The sequence below is a fragment of the Eutrigla gurnardus genome (genome assembly GCF_963514095.1).
Source record: "Eutrigla gurnardus genome assembly, chromosome: 2".
In the NCBI taxonomy this organism is placed as follows: Eukaryota; Metazoa; Chordata; class Actinopteri; order Perciformes; family Triglidae; genus Eutrigla; species Eutrigla gurnardus.
This window is the reverse complement of record NC_139916.1, coordinates 14,099,595-14,119,309: the sequence shown is the minus strand read 5'-3', so window position 1 is coordinate 14,119,309 and position 19,715 is coordinate 14,099,595. Positions and strand designations below refer to the sequence as shown.

At 45.5% G+C, this 19,715-nt stretch overlaps 1 protein-coding gene across 2 annotated transcripts in view; it reads right to left on the bottom strand.

Annotated features, from left to right (window-relative positions):
* Positions 1 to 19,715, bottom strand: part of prickle2b (prickle homolog 2b) — a 75,974-nt gene that overhangs the window by 1,745 nt on the left and 54,514 nt on the right. The window contains exons 1-7 of one of the 2 annotated variants that reach the window (XM_084039334.1): positions 16,416 to 16,837; positions 11,009 to 11,192; positions 5,870 to 5,983; positions 4,877 to 5,014; positions 2,825 to 3,028; positions 1,989 to 2,175; positions 22 to 915 (exon numbers count right to left, since the gene is read on the bottom strand). In XM_084039334.1, coding sequence (XP_083895460.1) covers positions 22 to 915; positions 1,989 to 2,175; positions 2,825 to 3,028; positions 4,877 to 5,014; positions 5,870 to 5,983; positions 11,009 to 11,140 — 1,669 coding nt within the window. In that variant the 5' untranslated portion in view covers positions 11,141 to 11,192; positions 16,416 to 16,837. Of the gene's footprint in view, positions 1 to 21; positions 916 to 1,988; positions 2,176 to 2,824; positions 3,029 to 4,876; positions 5,015 to 5,869; positions 5,984 to 11,008; positions 11,193 to 16,415; positions 16,838 to 19,715 lie in introns of those variants that run through there. The other variant, XM_084039333.1, reaches the window with a different exon arrangement.

Here is a 19,715-nt window from a genome sequence, read left to right as displayed (position 1 = left end):
AACCACTACTACCACACTCACCTGTGGCATTGGACAGGGCCAAGGATTCCATGGATCCTCTTGGGGTCTGCTCCAGAGGGGTCAGTTGCTCCGTGAAGTTAAGTGCATTGATGGGGTTCCTGCTTCTTGCCACCTGGGTCGCCGCCGGAGGCCCCGCCTCTCTGTCCCTGTCCCTCTGAAAGCCATGCAAACTGATCGAGCGCTTGTCAGAGGAGAAGCCGTTGTGGTGCTGAGAGCAATGTGACACCTCTGTGCAACTCTTTTGGGTCCTCAGTTTTGGCGGATAGTACTCCTCTGGAGCTGGCTGTTGGAACCACATCTCATTCAGAGAGTGGCCCTTCATGGCTGAGATGGGCGGTCTCTTTAGACCTCCGCTCTCCTTGATCCTGTGATCCTGCTGTTGGCTATTCTGTCCAGAGCAGTTGGGGTTATATGCAGTCCTGACATTGCACTGGCTGAGGAGCTGGAGAGGGGTGGGGTTGGCGGTCGGGTCTGAGTGGGATTCATAGCCGTAGCCGTCACCTGCTCGCTCCTGGCCCTGCCAGGCAGGCGGCTCCCGAGTCAAACTGGGCGTTTGGCTGGAGAGACTCAGAAGATCCATTTGCAAGGACAGTGGGTCGACTTCCCCTGAAAATCTCTCCGTCTGAACTTCACCACAACCGCCACCGACACTCTTCCCCGCCTTGGAGCTGCGTCGGGACTCTCTTGTGGAGCGAGCGCTTTGAAAGGCCGAATCAGAGGAGTCCGAGCCGTTGGGCTCCTCCCCCAGACTGCAGGCCCGCGAGCAGAAGATTTGCCCCTGCTTGGGCAGGAAAGGCCTGCCAAGCAGAGAGCGCTTACAGCGGGCGCAGCAGAAGCAGCCCTCTGTGGCGTGCCAGTGTTGCCCATCATAAGTCATCTGGCCTTGGTCAATGCCTGCAGGTTAGACACACATGGGTTTATGTAACAAGAAAAAAAAAATGCACAGTTAAAATATAAAGCACCATGTGTTCAGCAAAGAGCTTGAACATTTGTATTTAAAATGCAGTTTTATGTGAAAATAGTGGCACATTACAAGTTGCTTGAGAGAGAGGGAGAAAGAAAAAGAGCTGGAGGCTGTGACTTCGCTGCGCCCGGGGGGCAAACTCATTATGGAGCTTTCCCAGCATTGGACAAACACATTGCGTTTTGAGTATGCTTGCAGTTGTTGCAGGGGGGGAGAGAAGAAAACCATCTATTTGCTAATGGCTGCCATCTGGTTCCAGCATGTTTTCTGATGGTTTCAATTTATAATCAGTTGTGTTTTTTAGCCAAATACTCTTCTATATCCTGTCTAACAAATAATTACAGAGCAAATTTGTTGAGAGGTATGTGCCAAAATCACACCTGGGCATCCTGTTGGGGGTTACGCACACACCGCGTTTTAACGGGCGGTGGCGCCGAGCCAAGCGTTGCTAATGTGAAGGTTTCACGCTGAAAAATACCTCCAGTTTCTCCGTGGGGTTTGCCTCTAATACTGCAGGGTGGGAGATGTTTAGATGTCTATTTAACTGATGTTTGGTGCATGTGTCCGGGATAAAAACAGACCCCGATGGTGAAAAGTAATATGATACAGGCATGCCTTTGCCTGGGGTCAGTTTCACACTGCATGATATATACTGTATATATTTCTGTGCTCTGTAAGCTGAGGTTGCTGGGTCCCTCTGCTATATGCCCTTGCCACACATGCTTGGCCATGACATCATTCAGTGAGAATCTGCTAAAAAAAAAAAAACAGGCCACATCCTTTCTACTGTAGCTCTTTTCTCCCATGTTACTCGCTGCAAAAAGAAATAGGTCACTCTTTCATCCTCCTTGAAATAAACCTGCAGCCCAATAATATCCCACTTGTTCCCATATATCTGTGTATTTAGCATGACAGTTTTTCCCCCCCGTAGGCGTTCCTTTGCATGACCCGTTGGCGATTAATGCAGTTTGTATCGAAAGCGATAAATATGCCGGCAGCATACCGATGTGTTCCCCGCAGGAGTCGCAATACTCGGCGTAGAGGGACTCGAAGCAGGAGCAGCAGTAGGGCCGGCCCTCCTTCATGATGTAGCGCTGCCCCCCCAGCACAGTCTCGCACTCGAAACAGCAGAAGTGCTTCATGTGCCAGTGACGCCCCTCTGCCTCGGTGCACTCATCCGCAAGGATGATCTAAGGAAGGAGAGATAAGAAAGAGTATCGTTTATCACAGGTCCTTGGAGGTAAAACCTCAGTGGGGTTATTGCTGCCTGCTGAATGACAGGACAAAGGGCCGGCTTGGCTCCCCCTCTCCCCCTTCCCTCTTTGTACGCACCACTTTTTCCTTTGCAGCTAAGTCCTCTTAGATCATCCTTTTTGTCATTGACTTGTGGAGAAGGCTAATGTGTGTGGGGACACGCTGAATTCTAGATGGTGCATTTACTTTTAATTACGCTGCTCTTAAAACACCGGGGTGCTTCTTTTAAGTACTAACGGCATCCTTGTCCCCATTTGCAGTCGATGTAAGTCAGTGCTAATGGTTAGGAGATCAAGATATGGGGCTGACCCCATTAGGCTGGAAAAAAACCTTTGCGTGTGTTAAACTGTGACTCTGTGTGTGTGTGTGTGTGTGTTGGAAAGCCTGTGAGCATCATATGACAGAAGTTTGGCGTTAGAAAGGCATGTGCAAAATTTGCATGTGTAAATGCATAAATAGCTTGACTGACACAGTCCCACATTACAGGCACAGTATGTTCAAGTAAGCGATACGTGTGTGCGTGTGTGTGTGCTAACACGTGATCCTCCATGTGTAGGCATGTGTGTGTGTGTGACAGGCGTCTACCTCATCGCAAGCGGTGCAGCGTGGCTTCAGCCTCTCAGCGTGGTGCCGGCCGCAGTAGATCTTCCCATCCTGGTAGAAGTAGATGAGGTCCACCAGGAGCTCGTTGCAAATGCTGCACACGAAGCAGGCCGGGTGCCAACACACACCGTGACCTGCCCGTGACGCAAACAGGGCAATGTCGCCGCCATTTATCTGGCCCCCGCACTAAAAAGGAGGTGAAGGAAGAAGTAGAAGAGAGATTTTGACTACATGGTTACAGCAAGGCAGCATTATTAGTACATATAACTACTTGGATCCCAGCTTTTTCCCCTCACCAATATCAATTTTCTTAGTGGCTGATACACAGTTTGAATTCTATAACAATACCATTTCATTATGACAAAATACACTTATACACTTTTTTCCTTTCATTTCAAAAAACAAAGGTTTTGATGTACAGTATCAGTAAAGTATTTTCTTCCCACAGACATGTGAGGGAGGATTCAGTATCAAGTCAGCTGGCTCAACCAGAGACGGAGCCCGTAGTGGTCTGGGGAACTCTGAAAAACCGTTCGGTTCCCCTGTGAGGAACATTTATTGAAGAGAAAGGACGGGCTGCCACCTTGAAACATATGGTATCCATTCTTCCTTAATGTGAAGTAATTCCTTTTTAAAACAGGTTGATGGGCAACCAGCGACGGCTTTGATAGAAAAGGCAGGATGGTAGGATTGTAGAACCATTTGTGATGACTTAACTGGTCTATAAAAACGCCAGAACATAATGAAAAATGTCCTCCGTCATGTCCTAAAGCCCAAGGTGATGTCTTCATATTGCTATCATAAAGTTTTCTGTCACATAAGGGAAGGAAAAGGAGCTCATCCTTACAAACAAGAAGCTTTTTAAAGTTGATTGGTGAATGATTTCAGCGCTACGGTGGATCACCATTGAAGATGAACAGTTTCCCTTTTCATGCGATCTGTAATGAGATCAGCATCGCTGCCGATACGGTTCGAATGTATCATATCGGTGCATCTCTATGTTGACACGACTTTGCATGAACACTGGACTGAAGTGAGAGTACGAGGCCGCGCTTGCATGTGTGGCCAAGGACAGACACAGAGAAGCAAAGGGCAGGAATGGAGTGATATATGGGAGGATGAAAAGGACTGCGAGAGCGACGGGGAGGTGTAAAGGTAGAGATGCCGGAAAGATAAACAAGAGGGAGTGCTGAGGAGACGGGGTGGGGGGAAAGGTCGGGTAGGCAGAGTAGATTTAGAGGGGTGGGAAGATGGGAGACAGAGCGAGAGTTACAATCAGGTTATCTAACTGGCACAAAGCCCTCTGCAAGCAGGCCAAAGGGGGGATGGGGAATTCAATCAATACACATTCTCCCGACAACCTGCTCCCTCATGTGTGCGTCTGCTGAGCCAATCAGAAACACAACCTACTGTACAAAGCAGCTTTACACCTGGGGCACCAACACAACATCGCTGCATTATGCTCGACAAACACACAAACACACACACACACATTATAACAAATGGTGGATGCTGCACAAGTTTGTTTCTCCATTACACTCTGCGCTCCCATAAGGCCGCTACAAGTATAAATGTAGACACATTAAGTATTTGATGGGACACTGGGTACGAAATATTTCCAGGAGCAATTTTAAATTCGACTCTGAGGTAATATGTAAGGCTACACAAACAAGTACTGTTGTCGGCCAACAGCTGCTCTGGCGGAGGGGGAAATCAGACACAACATACACAACATCCCCTAAAGAACAACACTTTGGGACGAGGCGCACACAGAGCGCCTCTCGTACATCATTGCAAAGACCTGAAATGCCAGCGAGCCACTCGGCACGTCTGTCACACGATTCATTGCTTCCATTCCACCGGCCACATGACGCATCTTTGATCTCGTCGCACTTAATATCTCGCTCTCGTCACGGGACGAGACGCCGGAACGACATTTCAAAGAGAAACGACGCGTCACCTTTGATCTCGTCGTATGTCTCGCGGGAAAAGCGACATAAAAAATGTATGTTGTTAATATTTCTGTCCGCTAACCTGTTCGCAGATGGCCCCCGTCATCGTCACGGGGAACGGCCGGACATTGCCGCGGCCCAGGTTCTCCCGTTTGCGTTGGTTACTGAAGAGCTTCAGCTCTCGTTTCTCCTCGTCGTCCAGACCGTTGCAGTAGCGCACCTGGACACACAGGCAAGCACACGTCACATCAAGGTGAACTTTCAGAATGTCATCCGTTACACAGAGAGGTGAAGGGGGCTTTTTAAAATCAATATAGAAGCGTTAAACTATAAGCCATAATGAAAAGCAGCACTTATGTCCAGTCAACAGTACAATCTGCTGCAGCAATTCACGATTAAGACAAGCATTTTATCAGTTTTATGTTATTTAATCAATACTGAAATGCATTATTCATTATGGTCTAATCCTAGAAACTGAGATTAGCTCAATCTGTGCTGCAGGAATTAGAACGTAAACAAAACAATTCAAGCAAATTCTTCATAAAAAGGTAGTTTGGTCAGATCTCTAAATCACTGTTGATGTTGTGGCGTCAATCAAAGCTTAGTGGGCGGGTTTAAGAACAGTAAGGTCATCTACATAGCCAGCTAACTACCCAGTTATGTTCATGAGAAATAGCTGCAAGCAGTTGTCAGTCCATTTACAGAAATAATTACTCCCATTATGGTCATGGAAAAAGTTAAATATTTTAAAAATGTTTTTGGTATTTTGCTTTTATTAACATTAGTCAGCGTCGATCTGCTTTGTGACGTTTCCACTGGTTAACGGCAATCACACTAATATCTCAGCATTAATAACGGTAATGGTTTATTGAGGTAAACAACTTCAATACAAAGCTATGCACACAAACACCTCCCTCTCCCATTCCCAACCATTAAAAAGAGTGTATTTCCCCCCCGTGTCTGTCTCCTCCCTCCTCTTATCTCCTTATTGCCCTGAAGGAGGGCAGGGAGGGAGATAGATAGATGGATGGATGGATGAGGTGCTGGGGGAGGGGGGGTCAGTTTGGACTCTCACCTCGTTGTCATGGGGCGGGAGCTGATGGAGCAGCTGTTTGATGCGGTATTTCTCTCCTGGGCTGTTCACATAGGGCACCTTGTCCTCCGGCAGGGAGCTGTAGTACTGATGAACCTGAGACACAGAGAGGACGGACTGATGAAGAACAACATACCTCTAACGTGTAGTCTAGCAGACAAACCCAAAACATACTGCAGCCAGTAAATATTTAATAACTAACATATGCTTAATACATTTTTGATACATAAAATTATTGTTTTATCTATGAAATGTCCATCATGAGCTCCCATACATCCTCTCACTCTTCCTCTCACACAGGACGGAGAAAAGTTACAATACCTGATGTTTGGGCTTTTCATTTGATGAATTAAAACAGTTAAAATATTGTAAAAATAATATATATTAATCATTTTCAGTACTAAAAAAGGGAGTGACCCACACACACACACAACAAAGACAAATCACTTTGATTTATGGGCCACCAGTGGAGACTTAATGGAACTTCAACTCTCCATCTTTGCACACTGACATGGGAATGAATGGACACACACACACACACACACACGCACACGCACACGCACACGCACACACAATTGTTGCTTTGGAAATTCTTAACATTACAGCGACGAACAATGAGTGTCATCCCCCTGTTATTTATTGCCATTTTTTTTATTATTACACTGTAACAGGGGGGTCGGGGTATAATGGAGGTCGGGCAGTCATACATGAACGTGATTGGAGGGTGTTGAAACCACGAATGCCTCAGGGGGTTTAAAGGGAAATTTGAGGACAGAGGTTAGAGAAAGAAGATGAGAAGGAGGTGTGGGGAGGGAAATAAAAACCAAGATGAAAATGTGATATTGATGGAGAGTAAAGGCAGAATTATGTTTGTTCGAGCAATAGAAACGACACACAACGAAGGCTTGGAATGCAAAGAAGGTCAACATGACCGATACCTGCTGACTGGGTCACCCCTAACTTAATGACATGATCCGTCTACTGAATGACTTTACAGAGTCGAAGCTATCAGTCCTTGGCAATAACATGAAAACAGATTAGGCTGAATTACATAGACGTGCATCGGTACGTAGAGACCGAAATGAGAATACGCCTTTAAAATCCCTCAGTCAAGAGCATTTCCATACAGTGTTGCACAAGCGTGTTTGTTGTTGGGATGGATTTGCAGCAGGAACCGCTTGTTGCAAGTGTAACCTAATTCTGTCTGCTTTGCTTTCGTTTGCTTCCAATGATGGTGCAGAGGGACGCCGGGATCTAAGGCCAGCATCACAACACACACACACACACACACACACACATACACACACACAAACACACACACAGCTAATGATGAATTACGAAAACCCGTCTCCAACAACAACAGGGTTACAATCTGGAGGTGAAAGGCACGTTGCCCCGAGGAAAAGATCTAAAGACAGAAACACACACACTTGAAGGCACATGACGGACACAGCGAGCACTGGGAGGAGCAGCTTGTGATAATAACTGTAATCGAAAGCAGACGAAACTAAAGACAGGGCAGAATTTTCTAACTGTACTGAAAGGAGTGATTTTTTTTTTCCCCAAAAAAAGTAAAGCAGAGGACTTTGCAAGTGAGTGACAAGAGCGATCGCTTCACACATCTGGTTTCTATTGCTGTTAATGGCCAGACAGCCAGAGGAAAAGACACCACCAGGCACCAGTCCTAACATTCTCTCAACGAGCCACTTTACAGCGGTTAGTGGACATAGATGTTATATTGTTGAGAAAGCGCTGGTAGTTATGGCCAAGCATGGTGGGAAAGATGTTGTTTTCATAGCCAAGTGAGACGATTTAACGGCCGTGTTTTCACGCTCTGCCCTTCTCTTCTCACGTGCACAGTTGAAGGAGCGAATCCACGCGTCCGAAAGGTAAAAGGCCCTGAAATGGGTTAGTTAGGCAGCAAATATGAGCTAAACCGAATGTACTAAAAGTCTACAGCCGAGCTAGTATTTTAGTGTTGAGGCTTACCATCTCCTGAGATGAAAGCATGGCTAAAATGACTGATTATCATGTAGTGGTGTGCAAAGCACCTTTTTATAGTGTTTTCGTGGTCTGGTCCCAAATGGCAATGAGTCACAGGTCAAACGAGCCCTTTCAGACTGGCTCTTTGTCAATTAAAAGTGTGTTTATCCACATCAGAGCTGCGTGTCCATCTCGGTCTGGAAACACTTCTACACTGTGTGCACAATTATTAGGCAAGTGAATATTTTGACCATATCATAATTTTTATGCATATTTTCCAACTCCAAGATGTATCATAGCCTTTATCAAGGTGTGCATAATTATAAGGGTTAGTTAACCGACTCTGAAAGGTAAAAAAAAAGAAGGTCTTTCAGAGGGATGCAGCACTCTTGCTAAGATTTTGGGATGTGATCAAAGAACCATCACACATTTTGGTGCCAATAGTCAACAGGGTCGCAAAAAACATGTTGAGACAAAAAGACAAATTAACTAAAGATCCGAGAAGAATCAAACATGAAGCTACCAGGAAGCCATTATCCTCCAGTGCGGTCCTATTCCAGAACTGCAACCTACCTGGAGTGCCCAGAAGAACAATGTGTTCAGTGCTCAGAGACATGGCCATGGTAGGGAAGGCTGAAACGCGAACACCACTGAACAAGACTCATAAGTTGAAACTTCAACACTGGGCCGAGAATATCTGAAGACAGATTTTTCAACGGTTTTATGGACTGATGAGATGAGAGTGACTCTTGACGGACCAGATGGATGGATCAGTAACGGGCACAGATCTCCACTTCGACACGCCAGCAAGGTGGAGGTGAGGTACTGGTATCAGCTGGTATTTTTAGAGATGAGCCAGTTGGACGTTTTTGGGTTGAAGATGGACTCAGCAGTGAAACAGGAACAAGTCTGCATCTTCCAAGAAGACCATGCTTTTAATGCAGGACAACGTGCCACTGCATGCATTGAAGTACTCCACTGCATGGTTAGCCAGTAAATCCCTTAAAGATGAGAGAATAATGACATGGCCCCCTTCCTCACCTGACCTAAACCCTATTGTGTGGCCCTTCTTAAATGGGGGATTTACAGTGAAGGCAGTCCACCTCTCTGAACAGTGTCTGGGAGGCTGTGGTCGCTGCTGCACAAAAAGTTGATCGTCATCGGATCAAGAAACTGACAGATTCCATGGATTGAAGACTTATGACTATTGTTGAAAAGAAGGGTGGCTACATTGGTCACTGATTCTTTTTTTAAATGTCTGTTTATTTGTACATTTTGAGTTGTTTGTTTATTATTCTCTCTTTAACAGATGGAAAGATAATTGTGGACACAGATATTCTCCTAAGAAAGCCAAAACCTCACTTTTACTTTCTTAAATATTCAGGTTTGAGGTTTATTAACATTGTGGATTGACCGGGAGCACTGTAGTTGTTCCAATAATAAAATGAATCCTCACAGTGTAGTTTGCATGAACAACCTTGAACTGAATTTCCTATTCAAATAGCCCACATGTGAGAGCTTTGAAAAAGCAGACTTATGTTCTGAAGCAAATTCAGATCAGATCCTGGTACATATTCAGTAGAGTCTGCACATTAGGCTGCAGCTCGGGGTACTTGTTGGTAGACAAAATTAAATAAATACCAGATACAAGCCAGTGCCGACTAACATTCTTGGCCTTGACACAATGTAACTGGGAAACATTGAAGAATTGTATTTGAGAAGGATGGAGAGAAGAGAGCAGGAGGACACGGGTGTAGGTAGAATGATGGCCCTGCTTCACGCTGCAATAACACAACAGTAATGACTGTGTTTGACAAACAATGCAAACAGACACAGGAGAGTCATTCCTCGTGATCCTGAGATATAAAGCATCTCATTGAATATCGCAGGCTCTACACCACCAGACTTCATGCTGGCTCCCAATGGGGAAACCTAAACCCACCGTTTAGATCCCGGAGATTAGCTTTGTGTTTACCGTCTCCCTCTATTCCTCGCTCCGTCTTTACCTCGAGCAGAGGAAGGCCGGGTGTTGAAAAGCCGCACATCAGGCGTACTTCCGCTCCTCTGCGAGGGGTCACACAACATGTTTCCACAGCTTGGATGAACGTCAGGTTGGGAAAATAGACGCCATTTAGCATTGCACTCACACATCACTGCACAGTCCAGTTTCAATTATGGCTCCACCGTTCCTGAGGTCTTATCACCTCTAGATGAGATCCTAATTGAGTTCAGGGTTAGACGCGTGACCCTGGAGGAGGGGATGAAAAATAGCTGCACTCCGTCCTCGGAGGGGAAAACAGGCGGCCGTTGACCAGCTCATTGCTTTCCATAAACGCATCTATTGTCCCATAAATCTGGAAACCCTCCCACATGTGCACACCTACGCTTCAATGGAGTATAGTAAGAGGATTTTCTCCAACATGTATGGGACCATTTGATGCATTTATGTTCCACTCAGGCTAAGCTTAGGGTTGTTAACATGTTTGTGGGCAGAAACAATTGGAGATTAATTTGATTCGCCACACGATTCGTGTTTCCATTAGCTTGCAGAAGGAGCAGCCAGCACAACTGGTGAGCTATCACATGGTGAGGTGAGGAGCTTTCATTAGGGTTACACTACACTGGGATGGATGCAAGTACATAACAACTATAAAACTGAACTCTGGCTGTGCAAATCACAGGGAATTCTTTCCCTTCCTTTGTTTGGGGCCTTCTATCCACACTGAAAGGTTTTACAACACCAAATAGGTTTCTTTTCATGTATAAATATGAACTCCCTGAACTCTCATTGTAGTGTGTAAGGTGAGCTTTTTGATGTGTGACTGTCATTGTCATTTGATCCATCTATAAGAGTCCTGACTGAGTCCTGCTGTGACACAACAAACAATACTTTATAGAAGAAAGCGACTTTCTAAGAATATCACAAAGCTGTGGGCTAAATTTAATGCGGACAATCAAAGTTTCTGGGGTGGAAGCAACGTTTTGGTGCACCGACTGCATCTTCAGACTTATTCACACAACAATAGATGCTCCAGAGTCGGGTCACTAGAATCGCCAACAGCTGACGAAGCCGCACAGGAATATGGCACTATTTGGTGTGAGACTAATGATGGCTGGATGAGTGTAAGATGTCAATACCTGTTCGGGTTTGAGTCCCGGCGGCACCCAGGCGTACTCCTCCAGAGCGCAGCCCGAGTCATCGTCCGAGGTGGAGTTCCTCTGAAAGTCGTACATCAGCTTGGTGACCGTCTTCTCCATCTCTACGGGCATGGTTGTCACAGCATGCTCCTCACGGCGACACTTACAGTGCACACAGATCTTCCTGCCGTGGACAAGCACAGACGGAGAGCACCCATGAGGCCGATGTCGTATGTAAAACTGCACTTTTTGCTCAACGAATTAATGCAAGATTTAATGGAACGAGAGTGAGATTAGAAATGTTGGCAATGGTGACCTCCTTAATCACGCTGTTGAAAGGTGTGATTTGTGGCTTTTAAAATAACTTTTGTATACTTAAACTCATTATAGGAATACACCACCATTAGGGTGAAAACAAACCCTCACTTTCATAAATCACCATGTAAACAGAAATACATTTGGGGAGATAGAGTTTCAACAGAAACAAGACCTCATACTGCAGTTGCTGTTGGGGCCTCTGAAGTTGTCCATTAATCACTGAAAATTAAAAATAACCCAAACTGCTTTCTTCAAAAAGGTAGACTTCCTGTAAAAAAAAAAAAGAAAAAAAAAAGAAAAATCTGTCACCTAACTTACTTGCCCCTAGACATAGTAAAGCCCTCCTCAAAAAGTATGTGAAGCTCTTTGACTTTTGTTCAAAACCGCATGGAGTCTGTTTTGGGGGCCCTCGCCCCATAAACAATGTGAACTCCACACAGTTCAAAGGTCAAGACTGCACACTGCAGCTCTCACGGTAAAATGAAGGTACCACAAAAACAACCCTCAACAATCCTCTGGGGTACCAAGAACATGGATATAATCACAAACAAATTAGCAGAATGCAGCCAATGACAGTGATGGAAAGCACACACACACACACACACACACACACACACACAACACCCCCCCCCCCCCCCCAGACAGTGCTCCACTCTCATTAGTCAAGCAGACCCATCCAGCTATAAAAAGGAACGTATCCATCCACGTGTGACATTTCCACAGAGCTTGTTAGACATCTCACAAACAGCAGAGGATGGTGTGGTGGATTCAAATTAAAGTATAGGCCACCTTCACCAGGTCCATGCATGGAAACACAAAAGGTTCCCGTGTCACTGACAGCTTTAAGCCACCGGCATGAGATGGGGAAACTCTGGGTGGCCAGAAGGTTGCATCCCACTAACCCTCTCTGCCCCTCAGGCAGCCAAATCGGGGAGACAATCCCATTACCTTCCCAGACGGACGCCTGACCGACAGCCCTACGGAGGAGCTTAAGGACACTCGGGACACTGTTTGACAGTCTGACAGCTTGGTTGGCTGAGGATCTGTCCGTGTAAAGGGCTTGGAACGCAGACAACACCATGTGGAGTGCTGGCCAAGTCTCACCTTGTTGTTCAAAAGCAGCACTTCTTGTCCCAGAGTTGAGTCCTTGGTTAACAAAGCATTTCGGTCTATTTAGCACAGCGCTGATGGATGTTGATGATAGAAGGGACACTGGAAATAACCCTCTCAGTGAAACATCCCTTTGACATGTCACAACAGGCCATGTGACATCTAACCCTTTAAAAGAAAGCAGACAGATATATAGTTCTAAAGATGGATGACGCTCCATCACCACTTGAGATTCCTCCCCATCTGCGAGGAGGCTAACAGCCTATTACTGCCAGGTCCAGCCTTCAATGCCACCTTGAGCAGAGACTCTGACCTCTGCGACTTCTGCAGTCGTTGCGGAAGGGCGAGCCACAGGCGTTAGAAACAGACTCCACAGATTTGACACGTGAATTGGCCAGATATCACTGTCATGAATATTGATGGTTATGATAAACAGAGCAGCGATGCGGCTCACGCAGACAAAGTCATCCAGCAGCTGTCAAGCAGGCCGACTGGTAAAAAGGTTGGTTGGCAAATCCCCTGTCCCAACGGCATGATGCTGTAGCCGGGGGCGGCGCAGCTTGCCTCATTACAACCCAGCACCTTCACCACCATTACTAATTTAGGGCTGATTAACTGGCTGAACACACACACATACAAAACACAGTGACCGAGTATTGAAAGACAAAGGATTAAAAAAAAGATTAAACACATTTGAACACCTCTTCCAGTCTTCTGACATGCTGCCAGGTGGTGAGCAGTTATTTCTGCCTTGGGGTGAGGAGGGACTCGCAGTGATAAGACTATACAAATAGCCAGAGCTGAAGGAAAGCATTTCACACCACATTCCTTCTGAGAGGACACATTGCATCGTTCCTGCCCCGAGCTCTGCCTACCGTCTCTGTGGAGTTGGAGGCAGAGGAGCTTTGTGACCATCTCTCAGTCGAGGAGTGTGATGATGATTGAGGGATTCAACTCAAAAACACCAGCACTGACAAGAGATCGGCCCACGGAGGCATGTTGCTCCTTCCCTCCACCTCTGTGCTCATGATTTACAACAGGCTTCTTGCACATGCCTGGGATTTCCCCTCCGCTGAAACCTAATCCCTCGAGCTTCCCCTTGTAATCTACATGATTTCAATTAGGAGAGATTTGGGGACTTCGGTAAACACGAGTCAAGTGTGTCACCGACGCCTCATAAATGACTGCAATGTAAGGGAGAAGGAAGTCAAAAGGGTTTGTTCGTTATTCAAACATGACTGGGCTTTCGTCCCCTGGGAGATGTAAATGCTGATGTAGGATTGGTCTGTTAGGCTGTGAGGTTTGTTCAAGACCTACGGAGTATTGTTGTTGGATAGCAATCCCCGTGACCATGATGTCAGTGGACAATGATTCACCGTTCCCAGTTAATTATCGTCGCCTTGCTCCTCTAGATTAGCCCTATAACCCAGGTAACAGATGGCTTTAATACATCACTAGAGTCCGATAGGCCCCTCTCACGGTTACACAGACCCGGTTGCTTGAGTTCACTGCTGCAAGATCGTCAGCAAAGCATGACCTCAGGTTTGGCCACAGAATCCTTCTCAAAACTCCGATCAAATCTACCATCTTGGTAAATGTTGTTTCAAGTTATCTTTGCAGAACAGAAAACAAATTGTGCTGGAGTTGAAACCCTAACTCCAGGGTTACTCCTAGAACCACTGCAGCTTTTCCCTGTCATTGCTCTAGATGGCCAGATTAAAACCCCGTCTTTAAGAGCCAGCTCTGCGCAAAAGTGGAGGTTGGGTGACGAGAGCACAGAGAGAACAGCTGGGTCAAGTCTGGTCATCTTTTTTTCCTGCCTCTGCTTTTGTTTTCTCTGGAAGACGTGAAAACAGGCTATTTTTCTCTTTAACGGCCTTTTCCGGGGCTTTGGCGATTTGACCTGCTTTCACAAATGACCCGCACGCGAGCAAACAAAGCCTTTGTACCTGTACTGGGCTGCATAGACTTCAGAGCCATTAGGAGCTAATCACGGCTGAATATGACTGGAGGTGTTCCCCGACAAGAATCAGGCTCCACAAAGACGTTTTCCATTAGCAGCCAATTAGTAAGAACCAGATGCAGCATGTCGCCGAGGACAGAGATTAGGCCTGCATCCACCTGTCATAACAAATTATAGAGAGCCAAAGTGCTGCTCTCTTTACAACTGTCCACTTGCTTTAACCTGATGATGAGTTTCCCACCAACATATAGCATCTTTGCAACAGACACTCCCATGAGACAACCCTCCAATCCTGCTCATGAACTCAAATTGGTCTGGATCTTCTACTAACAGGAAACCTGCATTACCTCCAGGAGGTGTGGGGTTTGTTGAGGGTCTAATCACTGATGTCGTTTGGTTGTATTGTGGGAAATGTAGGAGCCTGTGTTTTTGAAACTTGACCCAAAAAGTGGGATGTGCTGCCCTTTGCTGCTTCAATGTCAATCACTTTAAAAAAATACTCTCTTGTGAGTCCCCAATTGTATTTAAGTACAATAGAAAATCACTGGAGCATATAGGGCATCCAAGACTCATGGGAGATGTAATTGCCTTATACTGTTGGTTGGATGTATTTCTGTTGTCCAGAACAGTAAATAGTCACTTGATGTTCTAGTTTCAAGGAATATTTCTATGCCAAAATCACCCAGAGCCAAAATCCTAGTGAAACACAACCTAACCAAGAATTGTGGTGGGACGTTCCGTTGCATAATGCACCCTATAGTAGCTTGGGAATGCCGATAGGAAGCTAATGGTATAGGACTTGTGCGGGAAGTGGAAAGCAAAAAAAGGACAGAGAGATATTTATGTAACATCAGACTGGGGCGCTTTTCAGCTGCAGCCACGCTATAATTGAGACTGGATCACATTACTTATTCATTCAGTGTTGACTTGTTCCATAAAGCGACGCTACTTTGGAGGGGAGCAGAGGGAGTCATGGAAGGGACGGGCTTGGGAGACAACCTCGGTACAGAGAGCGTACTCAGCCATGCTGGTAACACGCTGGCAGCTCATTAGCGGCTTTATCAAGCAGGATTTGGGCTACGAGACATTTTAGGAGAAATGTTTCAGGAAATCCATCAGTCCTTCTGGGACTTTTATTGGAATGTAATGTTTACTCTTCTGTTTTTTATCAGTAGGGAACAAAAAGCAGCAACCAACAACGCAGTAGTGAGTTTTCCCCCCAGAAGCAGTTGTGGATGTCAGAAATACTGTCCATCTAGTGTTTAGAATTCCTGTCAGCTCAGTGAATGTTGGGGCAGCAATGATACCACAGCCAGCTGCTGAAGTCATATTATTCATTACACCCCCCCCCCCCATTCATGTGCTAATCCAGTGACCCTTCACACTGCTAAAAGGTAGCCATCTAAATGGGTCAATTAGCCCGCATTGAGTTTAGTAATGTTCTATTTAATATATCTGCAAAGGAGCTGCAATGGTGCCACTTGTTTCCAATGCAGTTTGCGGTAAAAACTCCTGGAAATGATTAGAGCCTCTGGGATCATAATAAAAACTTACCCCTAGAGACAACACGCAATGAGATGCTGGAGCGGGCCAATTAAACGTTTAAATAGTTTTTTTATTATTATTAATTTAATCTGTTTATTTACTAAGCAATCTATAACCCATATGGCACAGAGTCTGAACAACAAAGGCTTTCTGGCTGGAAAGCGCACAGTAGCTTGACCACTGCGCCACGGGAGGTGGGGTGGGGGATAGAAGGAGTGCGAGTCCGACAACTCTGCATTCTGGGGAATATTTACATACAAAAAAAACTCCCCAGAATGACGAAGAGAAAGAAAGCGAAAACTTAGTGAAAGGGTCCACCGTCTTTAAATCGGACAGATGCGCTTTAATAAGGACTTCCGTGGTTACTTTACGCACACATTTCAAATAGAGAGACACGTTAAGGTTTCTCATTACGCATTTAAACCCCCGGGCATGGACCGTCTGAAACGGCTCCAACACTCAGCTGCTTACCTTGTTGCAAACTGCGGCGGGGGGGAGCCTGACCTCGGTGCTGGTTGTGCTGGTGTGGCTGTGAAAATGCGTCTTCCTCATTGCAGAATTTGTCACACAACTCCAACGCCACAGTTTTGCCACGAAAACAGCCCGCTCTCGCCCGCGGTGCGTCCCCCTCCGCTACATGGACCCCCTCCGTTTAAAAAGCCTTTTGTCAGCCCCCTGCTCTCCGCAAACACATTCAAGGAGTTCGGCGAATGAGGAGAAAGCGTATTTAAAGTGCGTAAAAAATGATCAGAAGCCCGTTTACAGATCCAACCAAGAGCGCAGACTCCGCCGAGATGTTTGAAAATCCAGATGATTACGAAGGAAAAGTCCGTCAGGTCGCTGCTGTCTGGGATCCGTGCGGACTTTCGCTGCAGCCGCTCCGCTCGCTGCTACCCGACCCACTGAATAGCAGCGCTTTAATCCCTAACCGATGTCAAGCCCGTATAAATCACGTCATCGCTTCCGCTGTGCGCTTTCACAATAAAAGCGCCACTGTCAAACTGGGATATTATTTTTGCTTCATTAAATAGGCTACTACTAATGTGGCCCCAAAAAAATAAAAATAAAAATAATCAAAAGCCTATGTCAAAGGAGTAACTATGTTGCAAGGTCGCTGCTGAGTGACAACTGAGCTCCCACTGTCGGAGGAAAACAATGAGATATGGTTGAAAGCTCTGGAATTGAATCAGCATAATTTGTCTTTTAATTAAACCGTTTCCGAGGTCAATAATGCATTTCCACACGTAACTGTAGAGAAATCCACTCATAAGTGGACCTTGTTGTTTAATTTCGCTTTTTGTTGAATTAATTCTTTAGCCAATTAAATTAACCATAGAAGCCTAGACATATTTTTATGAGCCTATTAGGCTACATACATATGTGGTATTTTGACCTTCCAGGCAGCCGTTGGCTTCCATTCATTTCTGTTAAGAGTGGAAATCAAGTCCAGATTTCAAAGCTTTTGTTTCAAGGCAACATTGCTTACTTCCTGTCTTACAGGCCCTCTTTGGTTGACTTGACCCAGACGCAAGCACGCACTGACAATTCCCCTCCCTCCTCCCTGCATGTTAATATCCCGGTGTGATGTCAGCAAGTCAGCGTCCCAACATTGGTGTAATTAGCAGCGTGAATGGCTGGTGCTCTGGCTGGATTTGCATTTGAATTATACAACTTCCCTGAAGAGTCAACTGGCCCAGGACAAGAAGAGAGGGAGGGGAGAGAGGGGCTGCAGGGCGCTGGCCTGCATGGGGAAATGGGGAGGTGAGCCCCTGTAAACAAAACACTGCTGTTTAACATAAGAACAGCGGACATTAGCTGGAGAAGGGACAAAAGGCTTACAGACCAATGAAAACCCCCTGAATCCAAAACAAATGTAAAGCCAATTTAGTAGGATCTTAAAACACCAGTAGCCTATTTATCGCAGTGCACCTATTAGTCCATTATTATAGGCTGACCTTTTTTATGCCAAAGATTCATTAACAAAGGACAAAGTAGACTATACTAAGCATATGCAGTGTGTGTGTATATATATATATATATATATATATATATATATATATATATATATATATATATATATAAAACAATTATAAAAGAAATACAACGGATTGAAATACAATCAGCCAAGAGGAACTCAATGCAGTGGAGCGATTTATAAAATCACCACATGGAGTCAGTTAGCTCATTAGCAACAACATATTCAGTACGAGCCTCCTCTAACAGATTGCTACCATCTCTGCTATTTTGCTTCCTTCTTAATCTCTCAAAACACTCACATGACAATAAGCTCCATAATGCCATGTTTCTTCTCTTGTCCCTACAACGAGCAGTAGGAGTGTTTAACAGCATCCCACTGCTCTTCATTTACATATTTGTGTAACGCAAAATGAGTCAAGAAAAAGGAAAAATGGCCAAAAAGTTTTCTGGCAATCAAAGCCGAACAGATTTCAGAAAGATTTCAAAAAAGGGCAACTTGGAGGACGGATGGAAGTGGGTTAGAGAGTAATTAAATCAAGATTTGCATGTATTTCTTTCCCAAAGTACCCTGCTGTTGCCTGGTGGGCCAAACGCACGTTAAGAAGGAAATAGGGAATATAAAAAAAAAAGGTTTGCTTTGAAATACGGTAAGAAACGCTGCAGAAGAATTTTGCTGTTGCTGCTGAAAAGCAGCCAGCAGCTGAGAATGACCTCCTCGGTTTTTAAGGACAGTGCTGTAGTCTGTTTGACTCTGCCTTCCCCGAGTCACACTCAAGCTCTGCTGCTCGTTTTTTTTTTAGTGAAAGCCGTCTTTCTGCCTTGGATTCTCCTCTCACACGTGGCGGGGTGACTCTCGCTGTGACTTAGTCCCATACCTGACAGCATATAATCGTGGCCCCTTTACAAACACAAGAATATCAATTACAGCTCAGGCTGTACTTATGGCCTATCCACAAGGTTTTACAAGGAGCCCTCGGGGACGGTGTCCTCTGCTCAGAGCTAACCACAGAACGGGTCAACTGCTTTTGGGAAGCTATTTACCCCGCCAAGTTATTCCCCTTTCCCCAATAAAATGTTCCTCCACCTATAGTGAGCTGTTCGAGACTGAATAAAAGCATAGAGGCCAACTTGGGGGACACACCACATATAGTATCGCCTGCATGGACTCCTGGCATGCACCGAGAGCCCCTGCTTGGTAATTTTAGACAGCGAGCCAAACAGGTTTACTCCCTTCCGAAGCATGCATAAGCATATTGAGGTTTTTCATCTCTATCAAAGCACAGGACGAGCGATATTGTAAATATATGTTCCCCCCGTGGCAGGGAGCCCTATCAGAATTATGCAGAAAAAGTAATACTGCCTCAAAGGATCTTAAGATACAAGAACATTATTCGTATCTCACCAGGGAAGGAACTGATTTATATACCGCAAGATATGGTCAGCAAAACACTCCCGATAAATCAATGGCCTTTATCTGGATTTGAAACGTAGCCAACATCCCAACATGGCCTACTCATCTTTATTTCTCATCTGCTTTTTTAGGAACACCACTCTCCTCTCCTTTCATGTGGCAAATGCTGATGGCTATCACTCTAGAGTCAACACACGAGGCAGCTGGGACTCACCCCAACAGCTGATGGCTCAGACATGAGAGAGAGAGAGAGGGAGAGAGAGAGACAGCTTCCTTTCCCATATAGCTTCTCGGTCCCACCGCTGCATATGGTTTCTTGAGAAAATGTCTAAAGTTCTGCCACGACTCTGATCCCCCAACCGACTACTGAACTGTGTTGCAGC